The sequence below is a fragment of the Mirounga leonina genome, unplaced genomic scaffold, assembly GCF_011800145.1.
Source record: "Mirounga leonina isolate KUSES-001 unplaced genomic scaffold, KU_Mleo_1.0 Mir_127, whole genome shotgun sequence".
Classification (NCBI taxonomy): domain Eukaryota; kingdom Metazoa; phylum Chordata; class Mammalia; order Carnivora; family Phocidae; genus Mirounga; species Mirounga leonina.
The window spans coordinates 70,272,885-70,293,836 of NW_023270316.1; the positions used below are offsets into that span (position 1 = coordinate 70,272,885).

The 20,952-nt window shown below is 44.7% G+C and overlaps 1 protein-coding gene across 1 annotated transcript in view; it reads right to left on the minus strand.

The window, feature by feature from the left end:
• LOC118009093 overlaps nt 1-20,952 on the minus strand; it is a 107,308-nt gene that overhangs the window by 32,477 nt on the left and 53,879 nt on the right. Inside the window, 5 exon segments of the mRNA XM_035002916.1 lie at nt 1,230-1,381; nt 8,706-8,811; nt 10,117-10,360; nt 14,678-14,782; nt 18,119-18,188. Coding sequence (XP_034858807.1) covers nt 1,230-1,381; nt 8,706-8,811; nt 10,117-10,360; nt 14,678-14,782; nt 18,119-18,188 — 677 coding nt within the window.

A 20,952-nucleotide genomic window follows, 5' to 3' on the forward strand; every position in this document is an offset into this window, starting at 1 on the left:
GAATAATCATGGGCCATGTTTGAACCATGAAGCTATAATGATGTTCCTAGTTTTAGTATGCAGAGGCCTGAAAGTCCTCAAAGTGGAGGTGATGCGCCCTGCCAGCCATGCCAAGACCAGGGGAAGGGGTGTGACTTAGCCCAAGGCCACTGGGCCCAAGGAGGCAGAGCCCGATCTCTCTACCGCTCACAGGTGCCTCTTAGGAGCTCTGCAGGTTCTGGTGAAGGAAGACTAGACAATGTGCCTCCCATTGTCTAGTTAAACAAACAAACAGAAAACAAACAAATTAAGCTCTCCTCCTTCCACCTCTTAGACTTTTGGCCTTCCAGTGGGAGGAGCACCACACAGGGAGAAGGCAGGGGGCCAGGCATCCTGAGAGAGACGTTCTAGCCCCAGCTCTGCTCCTGACTCCCTGCTTGACCTTGGGCAATTCATTCCCTTCTCCAGGCCTCTGTTCGCTCATCTGTAAAACCGCAGCGTTGTACTGGATGACTTGTGGGTGCCTGGGAAGCAGGATTTAAACTCTTCAGTAAGACCAGGCCGTCTCAGCCTAGCAGAACAGGGACAGGCACTGAAGTGGACATTCATGCTAAGGGGACGAACGTCTCCATGACCTCCCTGAGTGTGGAAAAGGCAACCAGGCCCCCATTTTCCTGGCCGAGGAGGACATGAAATGTGGCCCGGCGAAGGTGTGCCAAGGAAACCCAAGGGGACTCATTGCAGAGGAATTCGGGAGATGGGTCTTGAAGGCATTCAAGCTCCCTGACACTGAGGCCCTGGGCAGGGAAAGCCCACTAAGGGACCCTCCCTAAGAACCTGTCCAGCACCGGGGCTCGTGCTGTCCCTGAATGGCTACCCTGCCGGAGGGACAGGGTCTCACATTGGGCCACTGCTGCAGCAAGTGGGGTTGATGCTTTCAGACCGAATTAAAAGCCCCCAGGCTCTACCTTCGCTAGAGAGGTGGGGCCAGTGGGTCCGTAAGGGCTCAAGAGGTAGATTCCAGATTTTCAGATAATCTAAGGAGGTGGTGCTGGAGTAATAAATGGGAAATGTTCAAGGGAGCTCAGCAAATACATACTGCAAGATGAAGACATGGGGACATATAGCTCAGGAGCTCACCCAGAGATTGAACTGTGGATGGTTCCATAGAAGGCTGCAAACAGCTATGCTGGGCCCTGCTCTACCCTCTAGAGAGTTGACAGCTGGGGGCCAAGAGGAGAACCTCAGACCTCAGTCTTAAGTGTAGGAATGCAGCCGTGTCAGTGGCCACACACAGGGCTCTGGAGTGGGGGAGATAGAGGCAGGCTGTGAACTCCCCCTTAATTCCACTGGCTTTGGAGGAGGCGGTAAACAAGCAGCTGTCGATCTCTAGATCACAGATCTGAGGGAATGAGGGAAAAAAGGAATTGGAGGTCTTGAACAGGCTGCTTTGCTGTGTTTCCAAAGCTGTCACCTGCTGGGGGGTCTGGTTAGGACTGACCAAAGTTTAAACACTGCCCCACTCTCCCCCTCGCCAAGAGGGAAATGTTAAAAGGGCTTCCTTCACCTCTGCATTTGTAAAGGAAGGAGAAAGCGGGGCCCTTGTTCCTGAGCCCCTCTGCCATGCTGAAGCTGCCCAAGGAGCAGAGATACCTGTGGCCAAGCTACCCTGGAGCTGAGCTTCACCCCCCACCACAGGGAGTGGCCAGTGACTTCTCCGCTCACGACCATCTATCACAGTGGAGGTTTGATACTGTGGGTCTGATGTGTGCACAGAGCTACCTCTATCCCCTAGATATGTTCCCATTTCTTCCTACAGTTCCTCAAAACCCGCCGTGGGGGAGATATTTGGAGGGTTCAGGGAACAAACCTCAGTGTGGCTATTAGTTAAGGACATGGAGGTCCAGAACCCCCTCTTTGGGTTGGAATCCCAGCTCTACCGCCTAATGGCTCTGTGGCCTTGGCCAAATTACCATACTCCCTTTCCCTCAGTTTCATCTGTAAAATAGGGAGACTAATAATAATGCCTTTCTTACAGGATTTAAAATCTTAGAGATTTTTGGGGTGCCTGGGTGGCTCAGTCGTTAAGCATCTGCCTTCGGCTCAGGTCATGATCCCAGGGTCCTGGGATCGAGCCCCACATTGGGCTCCCTGCTTGGAGGGAAGCCTGCTTCTCCCTCTCCCACTCCCCCTGCTTGTGTTCCTGTTCTCGCTATCTCTCTCTCTGTCAAATAAATAAATACAAATAAAAATAAATAAAATCTTAGAGATTTTAAAATTAATACAAAATAGTGTTTAGCATCGCAGCTAAGCCATGATGTAATGGTATATGATTAGAATGATAATATTATTGTTAATCATTTATTAGGATTATTACATAAGCCATGCCACGGCTCTTGTATTATTTTAAGGTACTGTGATCTGATGAGAGCTGCAAGGGTGGCCACATCCCTGGGGAAGAGCAGATGGGCCAAATGTAAAACTGAGAAAATTGAATAATCACGAAGACAGCTGTCGTTTAGTAAGCTGACATGCGCCAGGCATTGTGTTAAATGCTTTCCATGCATTGTTTCATTTACTCTGTTATGGGTTGAATTGCGTCCCCCCCCACCCGCCCAATTTGTATGTTGAATAACCCCCAGTATTTCAGAGTGTGCCCTTCTTTGGAAATAGGGTTGTTGCAAGTGCAATTAGTTAAGAAGAAGTCATGCTGGAGTAGGGTAGGTCCCCAGACAATATGACTGGTGTCCTTGTAAGAAGGGGAAATTCAGAGACAGACACAGAGAGAGGGAGAAGACCATGTGAAGATGAAGGCAGGTGTCAAGGTGATGCTTCTATAAGCCAAAAAATGCCAAAGGCTGCCAGCAAACCACCAGAAGCTAGAACTGAGGCATGGAACAGACTCTCCTTCAGCTTCAGAAGGAACCGACCTTGCTGACAACTTGATTTTAGACTTCCAGCCTCTAGAACCGTGAGACATAAATTTCCATTCTTTAAGTCACCCAGTTTGAGGCATTTTGCTACAAACAAATACGATCTTAAACCAAAGTTGGGAGGTAGGCATAATCCATTGAGTTCCAGCAGGGTTCCATGACTCTCCCCTTACAGACGCAGGGGGCAGCTAAAGTAAGAGTCCTTCTCAGGCTTATCTCCCTCCAGAGCTGCACTAGAAAATCTGACTAAACTGGGTGGGATGTACTTGGATGGGGCTTCTTTCCCCTACTCCACAACTCCCCGAAGCAAAACAGCGATCAGGAAATTTGAAGCCTTTACCCATAAGCCAGACTCTTATTTGTTTTATTTATACTGTTTATTTTCCTTAGTTCTCCCCAGTAGGTAGCAAAGTCATTTTGAAAGTTCTAGTGTGCTTTTTCATCTGTTACTTTAGGTCACGCTGTAAAAGGCGGGAAGCAATACACTCTGGGAGGTCAGTATGGGGGTGACAGTAGTGATCAGAGTAAAATAATCCCATGGAAAGGTGACCCCAAGGACTACTTATTTAAGGGGCATCTCCCACGCCTTTCTAGAGTATTGAATTGTTTGAAAATGCTCATTTTCCTGGATAGAAAGGTAATACACACAGTTTTTTATCAGTCACTTATACCACAAGGGGAATCCATTCATCTGGTAACTTCTTAATTCATGAGATAATGTTACTGAAAGAGAGGAAGGGTATTTTTTTTTTTTTTAAAGAGAGGAAGTTTTGATGAGGGGGAAGATGAGGTAATTCTGGAGCTTGGAGAGTGATCTTAGTTGGGATGCTATGGAGGAACCCTTACAAGGTCTGTGAAAGGGAAAAGTAGGAAGGAACTCTTCCTATTATTGTTGAAGTTGAATCAGCAAGTTGGCATTAAATCACCAAAGTAAAAGTAGCTACAACAAATTATCATCACTGACTTATCTCTGGCCTGTCCAGCACCCTCCTGTCTTCTGTTAGAATTGCCTCTCTGATTGCGAGCAGTAGACAGGACAGCAAAATCTGGTCAATCTGTGTCTTCCCTTCGATTTTTCTGGCTGGAGCTGATAGTGAAGTTGGAGTTGGGTTGTGAGTTCAGACTGGGCATCAGTGGTCCCAGCCATTTGGAAGGAGATAGCCCTTCTGCACTAAGAGTCAACATCAGTGTGCACCAAGGAAGTGTAGGCAGAAAGCATAAGAAAAACAGTGCCATCTTTGAACCCAGATGTCCATGGGGCCATCTGTCTGATGATCTGGTTTCAATAACCAATAAGTTCTCCCTTTTTAGCTTAAACTGCTTGAGTTATATTTTTGTCTCTTTGGCTCAAAAGAGTCTTACCTAGTAAAACTACTCTGTGGTGAGCACAGTTCATACATTATCTTTTATGAGCATAACTAACCTACAAGGTGGGTCTTTCTTCCGTTTTACAGAAGAGTGACCAATGTCCAAGAGAATTAAGTCACTGAGTTCAGAAGGATTGAATACTTCTCCCAAGGTCATCTAGTTCTGGTAGTTTCAGAGTTTAAACTCAAGTCTGTATTTCTCCAAAATGCTGTGCCCCAACCCCAAAATGCACACTCCTCTGTCCACAGTGGAAAGGTGTTGCTGGGGAGTGGCCACCAAACTAAAGCATTTCCTGGTTTCCCTTCACCCAGAGTTATGAATTCAGTTGGTGGAGTGAGAGAACGTGATGGTCATTTATGGCTGGGATTTTTAAGAGGCAGACATCCCATTGTCCTGGGATGAAGAAGACTCTGAGAACCTAGGGACCTTGCATGAAGACAGCGTAGTTCTTGAATGGGGGGGAAAAATGCCCCTCCCAGGAGCACCAGCCTTGGGTATGACAGCAAATAGAAATAAATTTCTATTGTCTCAACCCATGGAAAATATAGGGTTTATTTGTTACAGTGGCAAGCCTTGCCTTAACTAATACACCATGCTATCTTCCTTCAGGAAATAACTTTCTTTCTATGCTAATTCCTGTTGACACAAAACAGCCCTCTTTGTAGTGTGCAATATTAAATTCACAGAAAATAACAAGTGAGAACAGAAAACTGAACCTGTCACTTTACTCTCCTTTAGGGTAATGCCAGAAACTAGCAGACTCCTGAAACGTTTCATGTGTCCCCATGATTTAGAAAAGTGAAATATTTGGGCTGAAAAATCAATTCAAAGAACGAAGACTATCTGATCAGGCATGCTAGAAATTTAGCTGTTTGGTTCCTGGTTGATTACTTTTTATTTGATAGGAATAATATATTCTGAAATAAATTACACACCATATTTCCAAGATAGGATTTCAATATATTTTAAACACATTTTGGGAAGTGATTCAATATGCCTGAATCATCACAGGCAAGATGCTAATCTTGTAATCATGATTTCAGATTGGAAGAAAATGGAGAGGCACTAGGAAAAGAAAATGGGATAGGAGACGTGTCCTCACATACAGAATTATGATTATCTGATGGTGCCAGGTTTTAAGGGGAAAAAAAGCTCATTAAAAATATGAAGTCTCCAACTTTGTGGCTTTGGAGGATACCTTTGGATAGATTTGATTTTCAAAATAAATCAAATACTGAAGTCCATGAATCTTCTCATTTTAATCAAATTTGCTTGGAGGACAGAATGGAGTTTGGGTCCTGATTGCATCACTGACCGTGATCTCAACACCTAATTTTGTGTAAAATGTCCTCATGGTTGCCATGACATGAACTCTGAGCTCACTCTACAGGAGCCATGTCGGACCCCACACACAGTGAGAGCACAGTCTTTGAGGCTTTTCTCTCCATTGCTCACTATTGCTCTCTTTTCCATCTCATCCCCTCCATGGCTTAAAATTCCATCTAAATGCTAATGACTTCCAAATTTATTTCTCCAGCCCTGACATCTCCCCTCAACTCAGGATGACTCTACCCAACACATTCAGAACTGAGCTCCTGGTCTTATGCTTCTCTTCCCCACCATCTGCCCTGTCTCAGTGGGCTCTGGCCCAAAGCCTTGGCATCTCCCTTGACTTCTCTATCTCTCCCCTCCCCCTCCTTTACAAAATAACAGTTTTATTGAGATATAATTTACATCCCACAAAATTTGCATTTTTAAAGTGTACAATTCAGTGGGTTTTAGCATATTCAAAGAGTTGTGCAACCATCACCACTGTCTAACTTCAAAACATTTTCATTATTTCAGAAAGAACCCCCATACCCATTAGTGGCCACTCCCTATCCCACCTCACTGCAACCTCCCAGCAACCACTAAGCTAGTTTCTGTCTCTGTGGATTTGCCTATTCTGGACATTTCATATATATGGAATCCTCCAATACATGGCCTTTTGTGACTGGCTTTCATGTAACATAAGCTTTTTCAACGCTCATCTATGTGGTAACATGTATTAGTGCTTCATTTCTTTTTGTTGCTGCCTAGTATTTCATTGTATGGATATACCACATTTTGTTTATCCATTTATTTGGACACTTGGGTTATTTCTACTTTCTGGCTGTTATGAATAATGTTGCTATGAATATTCATATGTAAGAGTTTATGTGAACGTAAGTTTCCAATTCTCTTGGGTTTAAATCTGGAAGCAGAATTGGTGGGATAATATGGTAACTCCATGGTTAGCATTTAAAGAACTGCCAAAATGTTTCCCAAAGTGGCTGCACCATTTTAAATTCCCCCTAGCAAGGTATGGAGAGCTTCAATTTCTCCACATCCTTGCCAATGCTTGTTATCATCTATCGTCTGATTTTAGCCATCCTAATGGATGTGAACTAGTAACTCATGGTGGTTTTGTTTTCATTTACATAATGACTAATGATGTGGAAGATCTTGTCCTGTGTTTATTGGCCATTTGAATATTTTCTTTGAGGAAATTTCTTTTTTTTTTTTTTAAGATTTTATTTATTTATTTAACAGAGACAGAGACAGTGAGAGCAGGAACACAAGCAGGGGGAGTGGGAGAGGGAGAAGCGGGCTTCCTGTTGAGCCAGGAGCCCGATGCAGGACTCGATCCCAGGACCCTGGGATCATGACCTGAGCCGAAGGCAGTCGCTTAACCAACTGAGCCACCCAGGCGCCCCTTTGAGGAAATTTCTATTTAAGCCCTTTGCCCAGGATATTTGTGTTTTATTGTTGAGCATACAGATTATTTTGTATTCTAGATGCAAGTCCTTTATCAGATGTGTGATTGGCAACATTTTCTCCCATCCTGTAGGTGGTCTGACCACTTTCTTAATGGTGTCTTCTGAGGCACAAGGTTTTAATTCTGACGACATCCAACTCATTTATTTTCTCCTTTTGTCTCTTGTGTTTTTGATGTCATATCTAAGAAATCATTCCCTAGTCCAAGGTCATGAAGATTTACTCCTGTTTTCTCCAAAGAGTTTTGAAATTGTAGCTCTTTTTACATTTAGGTCTATTGCCTTTGATTTAACTTTTGTGTATGGTGTGAAGTAAGGGATTGAAGTCCTTGATGGAGGTGTAGGCAGGTTTGCCTTCTGCTGAGGCCTTTCTCCTTGGCTTGCAGATGACCCCCTTCCTGCCATGTCTTCACATGGTTGCCCCTCCATCTAAGTGTGCTGATTTCCTCTTATTATAAGGACACCAATCATATTGGATTAGGGCCCACCAACATGACCTCATTTAACCTTAATTAATTCTTTTTTAAAAAAAACATTTTATTTATTTGACAGAGAGAGACACAGCGAGAGAGGAAACACAAGCAAGGGGAGTGGGAGAGGGATAAGCAGGCTTCCCGCAGAGCAGGGAGCCCGATGCGGGGCTCAATCCCAGGACCCTGGGATCATGACCTGAGCCGAAGGCAGATGCTTAATGACTGAGCCACCCAGGTGCCCCTAATTAATTCTTTATAGGCCCTGTCTCCAGATACAGTCACATTGTAAGGTACTGGTGGTTAAGACTTCAACATATGAATTTTGAAGGGACATGATTCAGCCCATGGCATCTATTAATCATTTATTATGTGTGTAGTCAGTAAGCTGGTTTATGTATCTATGCAAAGCAATGATACTGACCTGCCTGAGGCTTTAGCATTCCTTTGATTCAGACTGCTCTAAACTCCCACCCTCCGGCCCCATGACAGTTGAGAAAGAAAGATGGATGAAATCATGAAAACTTTTCATGTTCACTGGAAAAGCATATGAAATGATGGATAAAGCAAATCAATAAAATTTCTAATTTTTTTTGGTATAAAAATAATGCATTACAAAGGTCACAGGGCAGCTGAATTTTAGAATTGGGTAGGACCCTACATATAAAAAGAGGTGTGAAGGCAAACAAAATAAAGGTGATGTTACCATGACCTCTACCGGGGCCAGAAGTGTTTAAATTCTAAGCCTTACAGACATTTCAGAAAGGGCCCACGTGCCCTACGTGTATTGCAAAATAAGCACTAATAGTAAGAGATAATTAACCTCCCCCATGTCCCCATTCCATCCCTTGCTCCCCCTCTTCATCCTCCAACACACATTCTCCCAGGGGAATCAGGACAACATGCAAACAGGGGCTGAGATGCTTCAAGGTTTACTCATCCCAACGAAACACCAGGTATAGAAAATTCTCTAAGACACTACCCTTCCATTGCCCACTTACCTTCTTTTTCCAAAGCAAACCCACAAATGTAACTACCATTTGAGTATCTGCTAATGCAAGACCTCTAGAGCTGCAAAGAGGGGAAAGAAAACACCAAACAAACACATTGTCTATCCGAAACTGTTGGACCATGCATCCAAAATGTGAAAGGGCAAAGACCTTAATAGTGTTGTCGGTGGACATGGAAAATATTTTGTTATCCTCAGCAGATACATGGATGTAGATCACTGGAGCTGTGTGGCTTTTCAGCATACCTGTTGGTTTTCTAGAATGGAAAAAGAACAGATGAACACCAAGCAGTTTTAAGTGCTATTTCTAAATAAAAATGCAAGACTAAACTTGGCCTGGATCTGGCAGTTCTATTCAGCCTGGAGGAGGGTTATGTCTCCTTCTGAAATCACACAAGTATATATCTTGTGTGATAAAAGGACTGAAGCAAATAATACCCAGTTATAGCAACACAACTCAGTGTGAGATGAAGCTCTGGGCTTTGTTTCTCCAACTGCTGACAATATCACTATAAAAGGAATAAACGAGGAAGAGCACAGGGTGGTGTGGGAATAGATTCTATGGCAGGTTGTTGCTTTATGCAGGTCAGAGTTAACAGTATTCAGATCTGGGGGGAATGTCTTTTTAATATAAGTTTATTTTAAGGAGCTCTGAGGGATCACAATGCCCTCAGGGTCACAGGGCTGCATGTGTAGGGAGAGGGTGGGGAGGTGGGGAGAAGGGAGGCAGGGCTGAGGTTGAAGGGGAGTGCCCAATGTCATTTTATAACCATGTCACTGGAAGGTAAGCGAACTGTTCTCCATCACCAGACAAATGGGAGTCTAAGGTAATAGAAGTGGGTAGAAAATCATTTTTCTTTCTTTTTAGGCATCCGACATTGTGTTGAGAGCTATACGTGGATGACCTCATTTGTGATCTTTATTATTACCGGAGAGGTAGGTACTCCTGTGAGCACAATTATCGAGGTGGACACTGGCTGCAACCCTTGCACAGGATTACTGGGCTAGAAGGTGACAGGGGCAGCATCCGATCCCACGTGCCCCCCAGGCTTCTGGTGCTGCCTCCGCAACTGTCTGCCCCTGCTGAGGGGCCTGGGTCACCTTGCAGGTCCTCCACTGCTGCCTGGTACAGAGACTCAGCAAGGAAGCGGGGTGCACCCTAGGTGACTTGTTCTTGTCCCCAAGTCCCCACTATCAGTGCACAGAAGACTACTCCCCATTTTCCACTCTCCTGCTGTCTTCAACACTGACCAACGGAAATGGCATAGGCTTTTAGAACCAGCCAAAATTAGCCAATTTTGGCTTTATGTCCAAAAAGCTATTTACCTCCTCTAAGCTTCAGTTCCTTCATTGGTAAATGGGGCCAATGACTTGCTTATTAACCCCAAAGAATGAGTCTTTAATGGCCACCAACAGAAGTTTCCCAGGCTGTGTGTACGGGAGATCGATTTTGGACAGGGCTTCTTAAATTATCCTAAAAGGGAATTAGCGATCCCCTGTGTTGCTCTCATATACTTTACTAGATCAGTGGCCTTTTGGTTGGAGAGAGAAAGAAACCTTACCCAGGCAGATAAGGATTCCAGACTCGAATGATCCGATCCATTCCCCCTGTCAGCAGCAAGTTCTTTCTCTTACAGAATGAAAATGCCTTGACTCCTTTGCAGATGCGAAAAACAGTTTGATCACATTCCGCCCGCCTTTGGGGCAAACCAAGGAATGCTTGTTCTCTTCTTGCCTCGACATCTTTTCTAACAGCCCTTGTCTCTTTCATCTTTTGCTTGACATTTGTTTTTCCCATAGTGCACCCTAAAAATATTCACAGGAAAACAAAACACAACTTCTTTGATATGATCAGTCAATTTTCTGACAAGTTGCTTATTTTTAAAGGTCCTGGTTTTGCTTTCAGCGAGGACTACTTTTTTCTTTCTCTTTCACCCCCTGGTGTTACACGATGGATAGTCCTTAGGATGAAAACAGTGTCGGTAAGAAGAGCAAGACTCATTTCCCCTCCTTCTCTAGAAAGACGCAGGAAAAGTCACCTGGGGGAAGGAGGAAATGTGAAGAAGGCAATCTCATTCTGAGGAGCCTGGCTTCTAATAGATCTTTACTGAACATCAGGCACTGTGACAGGGTCTCGCTGTACACGATTTTGTTTGAACCTCCTAGAAACTCAGTGAGGCAAGCACCTTTACCTCCATGGGACAGATAAGAACATATACACTATGGGGTTTAACAAACTTGTCATTAACAAGGCAATGAAGCCACGTCTCAAACCCTAAAAGAGGGCTCATTGAATTAACCTATCAGTTTCATCCACTAACCAGCCAACTTTCTGCTACAATTATTTTGACATATATTTTTAGTCAAATGACTTTTTGGCTTATGAACCTACTGAACAGTAAAATCAAAACAGTAGCTGCATACCGAAGCAATCAAAGGCCTTCCTGTAGGTGTAAGACATAGTCTCACCAGATGATCATGAAGGAAATCCCCATCTAGCTTACCCTGACCTCCGACCTCAGCTGTGTCCAAGGTGGCTGAAGGGCCTCAGATGAAGAAGATGGAAGAATATTTCATCTTCCAGCCTCCCCCTGCACCCACGCCCAAATAAGAATTCTCTTTCATGGTTTGTGACGTCAGCAATTACTTGAGGGATGATTGGTGTTGTCTGGATGTCATGCGTGTTATCATAAGTTACTAATTCAACTGTTTTCCAGGAGCAAGGAGAAAAGTTTGCTATTCGGGAAAGTTGGACCAAAGCCAGTGCATGCTTCAATTCATCTCAGGGGGTGGTGCTTCTTCAATCCAGCAGACTCTCCTGAAGTAGGACTCTGATGCAGATCTGCTAAGTTTCAGGAGAAGTGGGAAGTGTCTATTTTCATTGGAAACTGTCAGAATTTTAAAGTTTGGTACACAGTTTCAAAACAGGATCCTGTTTTAGATCTGTCTGTGGCTGTTTGGCCCACCGCTGCCTCTGGAGACCTCTGGTTTGGGAGTGTGTTGTTGTCAGGGAGGACAGGAAGGTGTCTGGGAAGGGAAAGAGGGCCATCATCTTTCTCCTTCTTCTGAACCTTTTTTCCTCAGAGTCACCTGGCTGTTCTCCAGTCCATGAATTCTATTTCCGAATGACTGGGGTATGTGATTTCCACCTTATTTTGGGCTACAGTCTGAATGCTGGCACAGTTTACAGATGGTGAGTTGAATTGACAACCTGCTGTCCACAGTTTCTCCCAGCAGTGGTGAAGGACTGGCTTGGGTAGGGCAGGTAGCTAGTCTCTCTGGCCCCGTCCTTCCCTTCCTCCTTTGGTATGCAGCAGGAAGGTAAACAGCCTTGAACTTGGAGCTCTTTCATCTGCTAGACGGAGGGGAGGGGAGGGTAAGTGCTGAGTGCAGATAATTACTTAAGACGGTAGAGTGAACCTGTGTATCTGGGTGAGCACTTGAAGTATCAAAGCAATGCAGCAAACCCTCCTCAAACACCAGTTTGACACCTTCACCCTTCTTGTTATGAGCAAAGATCGGAACCTTCGGAGCAGGTGTGTCACTTTATTTTATTTTTTTTTTAAGTAGAGGGAGAGCAGCCAGTTGATTTGCATGTATCTCTAGCAGTTCTCTTCCAACAGAGCCAGACAGAGATACATGTTTAAATGGTTGTCATGGAAACCAGAGAGCATAGTTCTCCCCCAAGGTCTGAAGGAAGGATGATGAAAAGTTTAAAGCAATCACCATGGAAACCTAGAGCAAATTCAAGGCAGGTTCCGATCGCCAGCACACTAACTAGCAGATAAGTCCTCAGGTGCTGGATCCTTCAGGAAGGTTCTGTGGCTGCTAGCATCAGAGCTGACCCAGGAGCCACGTCCAGAGTTCTGGGCTCCAAGAATCCCATGGGATTGGCAGCGAGGTGGGTGTGTTTCCTCAAAGCTCAGACTTTCACTCTTCCTCTTTTGAGGTGGATCTTGGAGCCTCTCCTGCCCATCCTTCCTTTTATCTTATTCCTACCTTCCATCAGTTTCCTCAGTGTGGCAGGAACCCGCAGATCTGCTGTGACAAATGGAGCCCTGCCCAGGTCTACAGAGGGAAGACATTCAAGGCCCAGCCTCGGTTTCTTCATGGCCTCAACCAAGATATAGCTCCCTTTGATGTTCATTAATAACCAAAACGAAGTCAGAGATTCCTGTCTTCCATCACCTTGAGTTAACGAATGTGCTTGAAAGCACGTCCTATGGAGCCCTCTCTACAAATCCCATTTAGGGGTGGGGAGCTGGTGCTATACCCCCTTGTGGAGGAGTGTGTGTGTGTGTGTGTGTGTGTGTGTGAATACTGGATACCTGACAGAAGCAGTGATGTGATTGTAGGACACTGTGGGGTCACGCTTGGGGGCCAGTAGATGGGGAGATGGAAAGGGGTTAGATAGCACAGGAGGAAAATACTTGTGACCACAGAATTCTACTTTTCCTGGAAGGCAATGCTTCAGAAGACCGCTTGGGGAGAGAGAGGCATGTGGTTTGAATTTTGACCACAGGTCAGTCCATTCAATAAATATTTATTGAGCACCTGTTATGTACCAGGCACTATTTCTAGCACTTGAGACACAATAGTGAACAAAACAGAAACCTCTACCTTTGTGGGGCTCACCTTCTGTTGGGCAAGGGCAGACCTTAGACGACAAACAAGAGATCAATTATATAGTCTATGAGAAAGTGATTGGATTTATGGATTTAGAGAAGAATAGAACAAGGTAAGGAAGATTAGGAACGCCAGGATCAGGGGCTGGGCTGTTCTAGGATATGTATAATGAAGTGGGCAAGGAGGGCCTCACCAAGAAGTGACGCCTGAGCAAAGACTTCAAGGAGATGAGGGAGTGAACGATGTAGACATTTGCAGGGAAAACCTCCCAGGCAGAGGGAGGATCTGGTGAAAATATCTTAAATATATTCCAGGAGATTGGTGTGAGTGGGATGGAGGGCCTGAGGGAGAGAAGTAGGAAACCAGGCCAGAGATATAAGGGCTGGGTTGACACACAGGGCCCTGGAGGACTTTGGGTTTACTGTGAAGGAGATGGGGGCCTGATGGAGGATTTGGATGGGTCTGACTTCTAATTTTGCAGGATTTTTGGCTGCTGTGTGGAAAAGAGACCATAGGGGAGGGATGGAAACAGGGAGAATTGCAAGGCTCTTGAGGGAATCCAGGGGAGAGAAGAGAGTGATTCCCACTAGATGGTATGGGGGTGGGGGTAGGGCAAAATGGCCAGATCCTAGATACAGTATGAAGGCAAAGCCAGAGGGTTGGACATGGGCTGTGGAAGAGAGGGTCAAGGTGACTAGTAGGTTTTGACCAGAGCAACTGGAAGGATGGACTTAGAACCAACCAAGCTGGGGAGGATGGTGTGAGGGAGAAGATGTGGATCTGGGTTTGGGTTAAATTTTGATGCCTATGAGACATCCAAATGGAGAGGTCTTGTAGAGAGAGACTCATGGTGGTTGGAGATGCCAGAATGAAGTTTGGGGGCAGAGCTGGGCTAGATACCTGAGTTTGGGAATGGACAGAAATGGTGCTGGAGGGGTTCACCAAGGAGCTGATGGAAGAGAAGAAGAGCAAGGACGGAACTCTGGGGCTCCAGCAGCAAGTCATGGAGATACGCAGGAACAAAGACCAGCTTTCAGTGGGTCGTAGACAGACTACAAGGTGAGGCCTTGGAAAGAACAACGGCAGGCAGCTCTTTCCAGAGGTCTGGCAGCAAAGGCTCTTGGAGCCCCAATAGCCTCATGTTAGCACCATGCCCGAGAAATTACAGAGATGCTAACTGGGCTGGGGAAAGTGCTGACTCTTCCCATGATAGACTTGTCTGGATCTCTGGAGACCATTAATAGCGGCTCAGAGTATGAGCAGCTTTAGTGGCCCTTGCTTTCTGGAATGTGAGAAGGAAGAAGGGATGGACAGGAGACTCCTGGCAAAATTAGGGATCAGGGAATATGAGTTGGACAGATCCTTAGAGCTCATATCCAGCATTTTTATTGAACTAGAAAGGAAATGGAGGCCTGAAGTCACAGCTGTTAGCTGCAGAGCCGGTTCTAGAACTCAGAGATCCTCATTCTGGATTCATTGCTTCTGTTCTGCACAAACACTGAATTTTGAGCTGCTTCAGTTTCTGAAGGCTGAATTTTAGTTTCTTAGGATTCATATCCATGATCGTTTCAGAAAACCACAATTTCCCAATTCCAAGAATGTCTAATGAAAATTCCCAAGAAATTTCTTAGCCATTGCAATCTCTTTCTAACGCTTTGGTGATTTAAATGTCAGTGAATCAGAAATGTATAAAGGAAGACTTCCTTGAAAGACAACGTGAGCTCGAAGGCTGTGAATCAGAGGTGGAAGGGGCCTCGGGGAAGCAAGGTGGTATTTGATGGGAGGCTGAGATCTGAGGCATGACTCATGACTGATTTTCCATGATGTTCAATGGCAATTGGGACAAGATTCTAAAGGAAGGGGAGGGGGGGAAGAAGAAAGAAAGAAAGAAAAAGAAACTCTTAGGATTTCAGCCTTTCCAAATCTCAGAAATGCTGAGGCACAGCTAGGTGGAAAGGCATCATGAAAGAAATGGCTGTCGTCGTTATGTGGGTGGTTGACTTCTGAGTCGTTTAAAAAAGTGTTAACTTTTTTATTCATTACAAATGCCCTGCTTGGTGAGTTCTAAGCAGGCCCTGAAAATCCAGGGGGTGAAGCTACAGGAAAGGAAAGAAGAGGTGAGGGCCATTTAGAAAGGCCAAGAGAAAAAGGTGAAGATCATTCCAGCAAAGGAAATACCTTGCAAATGAAATGAAATGCCCCAAGTCATGCCTCTCCTCTCGGTGATGAACACACACCTCCTGCCTCCCAGCCTTCCCCTTCTCTCTGCGGCGAGCCTGGCTGGGCAGCAGACATGAGTGTCTGTGTCTGGGCTCTTCGCGGATTCCTTTCTCAGGCTGCTGCTGCCGCCGAGCCAACATACACAAGGAGCCCATCCAGAGAGCACAAAGATGATCGAAGGTGGCTTTCATCGGCCACAACTTTCTCAGTATGCCAGGGTGAACGAGAACATGTCTTTTCTCTGCATCAGAGGTTTATTCTGCTCCAGGGTCAGAATCTTCCTTTTGAAACCAGGCTGTCCTAAAACAAGTCCCAGGAGCAGAGGGATAAGACTTTCCCAGCCCAACTCTAGGGGATGGCAGGTGGTCTCCTGGCCTTGGGGTCAGAAAAACTGGACTTGAGTCCCAATTCCACCTCTTCAGCTAAGTGACCCAATGGGCAAACTTTAGCTTATGTGTCCTCACCGGTAAAATGGAGTATGTACACCCAGCTATCATGAATATCAAATAAGAAATATAATGCATGTGAGTGGTTCTTGCCCTTGCCCACAAATTAAAGTCACTGCAAAGTGTCCAAAAAATACAGATGTCTGGGCCATACCTCCTCGAACGTTGGTTTTAAATCTTTTGAATCACTGGTGGTGGTGGGGGGGGGGCTTTTAAAAGTCCTGATGCCCAGGTTTTATTCCAGACCAAATAGGTCAGAATATCTGAGGATAAGACCCAAGCAACCAGCTTTTATAAAGTCCCCAGATGATCCAATAGGCAGCCAAGACTGAGAGCCACTAATGAATGTGGAAGTTCTTTATGAATTAGTAAGTGCTAAACACATGGAAGGAATTACCGTCAGTATCAACTTGAAAATTAAGTATGGTGATAGTGATGCTGAATACTTGGATGGGGCTTTCCAACATACTCTTAAGGGCTTCACAAGGTAAATATGAAGTTTAAAAAAGTAAATGTGAGGAATTGAGAAGATCTTCAAAGGGCAAATTATTAGAAAAAATTATAAAAATATTACTATAATATAAAAAAGAGGAAAACGTTTATGTTATAGAGATTAAAGGATGCTTCTCAGACTGGACATATACACAAGTCACCCTCAGTTCTTTTTCAAGTGCAGACTGATTCCATTGTTCCAAGGAGAGCCTGGGATCCTGCAATTCTAGCGTACACCCAGGGGACACCATTGCTGTGGGTCCAAGGATGACAAGCACAGGACTTGAAGACACAGGACCTGGATTCCAGTCCTCGGTCTTCCATGTCTGAGTTGTGTGACTCAGTGCAGTCGTCACTCTTCACTTTTTTGTCATTAGTAAACCTCCTCTTCCCATCCCCACTTCCAGAAAGCACACCTCTTCATACATCATGTGGTTGAATGGGCACTGCCAGGTTCTTATTGTCCCTGCTTTTCCTAGGTCATTTGGCTTGCAATTAATTGTCCCACAGTTGGGCCAAACTGGTAAGGTGGGAACCTTCCCAGGGGCAGCCGGACTGGGGACCAAGAGCCGCAGCCAGTCTCTCTTGGTGGCAAAGTGACATGTGAGATGGGCTCTTCACCCTCTGAGGGAACTGCTGTGCAGAGGAGAGAGAGAGAGACAGAGTCGGAGTAGCATCTGAGTTACTGCTTCTAGGACTTTCTAACACTGGGTTGTGCTTCTGCCTTTCTCATGTTATATGAGCCATCCAAAAAATTCTCCTTTTGCTTGCCCACTTGAATTACATTTCTTTCAATACTGAAAAAAATAAAAGCCCTGAACAATACCCCAGGACAAGTTAATGAATGACTCTGTGCTTCACTTACTCAAGTGTAAGATGGAGCTAATAGTGGGACTTAAACCATAAGGTTGTTAATGGAGATTAAATAAAATAATACATGGAAGGAGCTTAGTACAGTGTCTGATACTTAGTGTTCAGGACCAGAGATTACAACTTCTTCTGACCATGAGCTGTTATCCAGGGAATGCTCCATTATAAAGGGATTGGATTCCTGGTTCAACTCTAGACCAGTCACTCACCCAGTACCAGGATGTCTGTCATCCATCTGGTCCAGACAAAATGATTCCTATGCGAATAACACAGACTTGTTCTGCCATATTCCATACTTCATGGACCTAAGATCAGCCTGGCCTAGCCTATGTCCAGACTAGCTGTGCATTTGAGGATGTAAAAGTGAGGGATGGATTGGGATCTGGGTTCTCCCTTGGCCTTTCTCTGAATGCACTTGGTCAAAGTCCAGCTTCCAGAAAATGCAAAGGTCTTCAGGTTCTGGGTCTTCCTGTTGCCATCACTAAAAACTGTTATTTCCAGCATGCCTTTTGACTTGTAGAAATTCCCCAATCCCACTTCACACAAATGCCCCAAGACCACTGTTCTGTGTTGATATTACTGTATATTTAATATCTTGTAACACATTAGGGGTGCTCAAAGGGTGTAGCCTGAGGTTGCCTGAAGTGGATTTTGCTCTTATTTCAAATCAACAAATACTGATCGAGCTCTCAGTATGTGGGAAGCCCTGTGATAGGACTGCCCTCCCTCATTCTGCCTCTCCAGCAGCCTAGTGTGAGGCTTATAAAGCAAACTGAACAGTGGAGGATGTCACATTTTGAGCTGCAGAGTATGGGATGCCTGTTGCAATGCAGAAATTATAAAGGTGGGAGACATCCAAGGATCTGGCATACAGAGAATATTACAAACGTAAGGGGAGTGTAAGCAGTACCTATTACTAGAGCAGTAGGCTCATGGTTGGAACTTGAAATGATGGCTTTGATAGAATCATAGTAGTTCAGCTAGAAAAGACAAAAAAAGAGAAAATGCTAATTAATATGAAGATCACACACCAGGTCAAGAAAGTGTTTGTAACAATATCTAAAGCATTCTCTTGACACCCATTTTGAGAAGGAGAAAGGAACCACTTGCTCACAGGATAGGCACATTTTAAAAACTCCACTTTTGCGAGTGGGCAGATGTGTGTAGGTGGCCTGGCGGAGTGCGAGTATGTGGGGGTTCTCTCTCCTTGACGCTCACTCTAGGCTAACACCAGAACAATTCCTGGGTATCCTGTCTGGCAGACTGTGCTGAAGTTTCTACTACGCATTTTAGATATTTCTGAGAAAATCGGAATGCTGCCTGCCTAGCTGCAGGGGTTCACGGAGAAAACAGCTTATCCTTCACTATAAATCATATTTAAATCGGACGCTATGCTGAGCATCATACTGGGAAGGGTAAAAGACTCTCTTCCCCTGTCTTTGAAAATCGAGAGCCGGGGGCACATGGGTGGCTCAGTTGGTTAAGCATGTGTTTTCAGCTCAGGTCATGATCCCAGGGTCCTGGGATCCAGACCCACATCAGGCTCGCTGCTCAGCGAGGAGCCTTCTTCTCCCTCTCCCTCTGCCCCTCCCCCCCACGCCCAGCTCCTTCTCTCTCCCTCTCTCTCTCTCAAATAAATAAATAAAATCTTTAAAAAAAAAAAGTGGAGAGCCAGGCTCTGAAGGAGCTGTGCTGGGATTAGGGAACCAGGGCTTTCGGGCAGGTGCCAGGGCTGGTCTCAGGTTCAAAGAACAGGAGTCGGTGGGATTTGCGAAGTTTTCTCTGCTCTTAGGACACCTCCTCCCTGGAGGAAGTCCTTTTTAGGAATATAAACATGTAAAATGGATAAAGCCGTAGTAGTGTTGGAAGAGCACCATGTTAGCTACAAGGGATGATTGGCTTCTCTTTTAGACCTTGCAGGCACTATGCTAGGCTCAGAGGGGTATGCACAGAAGATAACCCTTGGTTCTAACCCCCACGGTGGGCAGAAACCAGAAAGCCAAAGACACAGGAAGACAGAGGGTAAGTCTGGGGGGTGAAGAGAGGGTTTCTGGAGCTTAGGACCTGACCCAGCACAATAGGATTCAGTGTCCCGAGCAACCTACAGAGCTCAGAACTGTCGATGTCTTTTCTCCGTTGGAACAAGCTCCCTCAAGAGGCTCAGATAGCCCACCTCTGAGTGGAGAGATCATGAACACACCCCCTGAGGTGGTAGGAGAATTCTCCTATCGTACAGCCCCTCTCTGTTAGCTCCCTTTCTATGTAGCCAATGCCAAGGCCCGGCTTTGTTTTCCCCCAACCCACCCCACCCCTCCATGTGTCATCCCTCGGATGGCACTGACTCTGGATTTTGGTATTGTTCCTTCCACCTTCCCAGGCAATGGGGGCTGGCAGTTCAGTGGGACAAAATGTCCACATGCTAAGCAAGGCTCCGTTTTGTGAAGTAAAAGAAGCCAGGCACAAAAGGCCACATAGTGTATGACTTTATGTACATGACATGGCCAGAAAAGGCAAATCAATAGAGACAGAAAGTAGATTAATGGTTGTCTGGCAGTGGGGGTAGAATAGGGATTAATTGTACATGGTTAACAGAGGTCTTATTGGGATGATGGAAATGTTCTGAAACTGCATTATGGTGATAACTGCATAACTCAGTAAACTTATCAACAATCATTAATTGTACACTTAAAATGGGTAAATTTATGATATGTAGATAGCTCAAAAAAGCTGAAGAAAAAAAGGATCTTGTGCTAATCACCTTCGAGAAATGTATAGGTATTACATATGGCAATTTTACATGAGGTTGTTTAGTTGGATTGTTTCCTTTTTGTATTCTTAATTAATTCACATTTCCTTTCTACTCCAGAATTGCTATTTTATTTTCTTCTCTTTGTGTTTGAAAATTTGTCAGCGTTAATCTTTTAGACAAATGCTATTTTCTTGGCCCAATTTTTCTTCCCCTTGAATTTTCCTTTTCACTTAGCAAATAAATTTGGTTGTTTTCCTAGTTTTCCTTTCACCCGATAATATTTTCTAACTTTCTTTTCTTGCCTTAAGCCTGCTGTGTTTAGGAATAGACAAGAGATATTGGCAGGAGTCTCTACTCCCCTAACTGGTGCTCTATCAACCCTGAAAACTCCTTCTAGGCTGCCTTAATGTAAAGAACAATGTCTTGCTTATTTATGTGTTTAAGAAACACTAATTTAGCTTCTCAGAGCCAGTAGAAATCTCAGGGAAAGTACTATCATGTCCAAAGTCATATTATTGGTCCCAAACACTTGGATCATTTGAGTTGGCTTCCCCCCACAAAAGAGGAAGGAAAACACACCTACTGCCTTCAGACCCAAAAGATGGCTGAATGGGAACCCCAAAAACAAGCATGCCAGGAAGTTCAAATTGAACAATTTCACTAGCTTCTAGAAACCAGATGTTAATCATTCTTTGTACTATTCTGGATATTTCATGCAACATTTATTTTTATTTGTTTTCAGCTAAATTAATAAAGTTATCTCAAGTACAGTTGTCACTCATTAAAGAATTTATATATTTATTTGATTGTTTGGCTGTTACACCTGGAGAGAGACATCAGGCTGGCAAATTCCAATTTACTTTTACTTAAACATTTCTTTCTTTTCCTTTCCCTTTCCCTTTCTGCCTTCTACTTCCCTCCTTCCCTCTCTTACTTCTTCCTTCCCTCCCTTCCTTCCTTCCTTCCTTCCTTCCTTCCTTCCTTCCTTCCTTCCT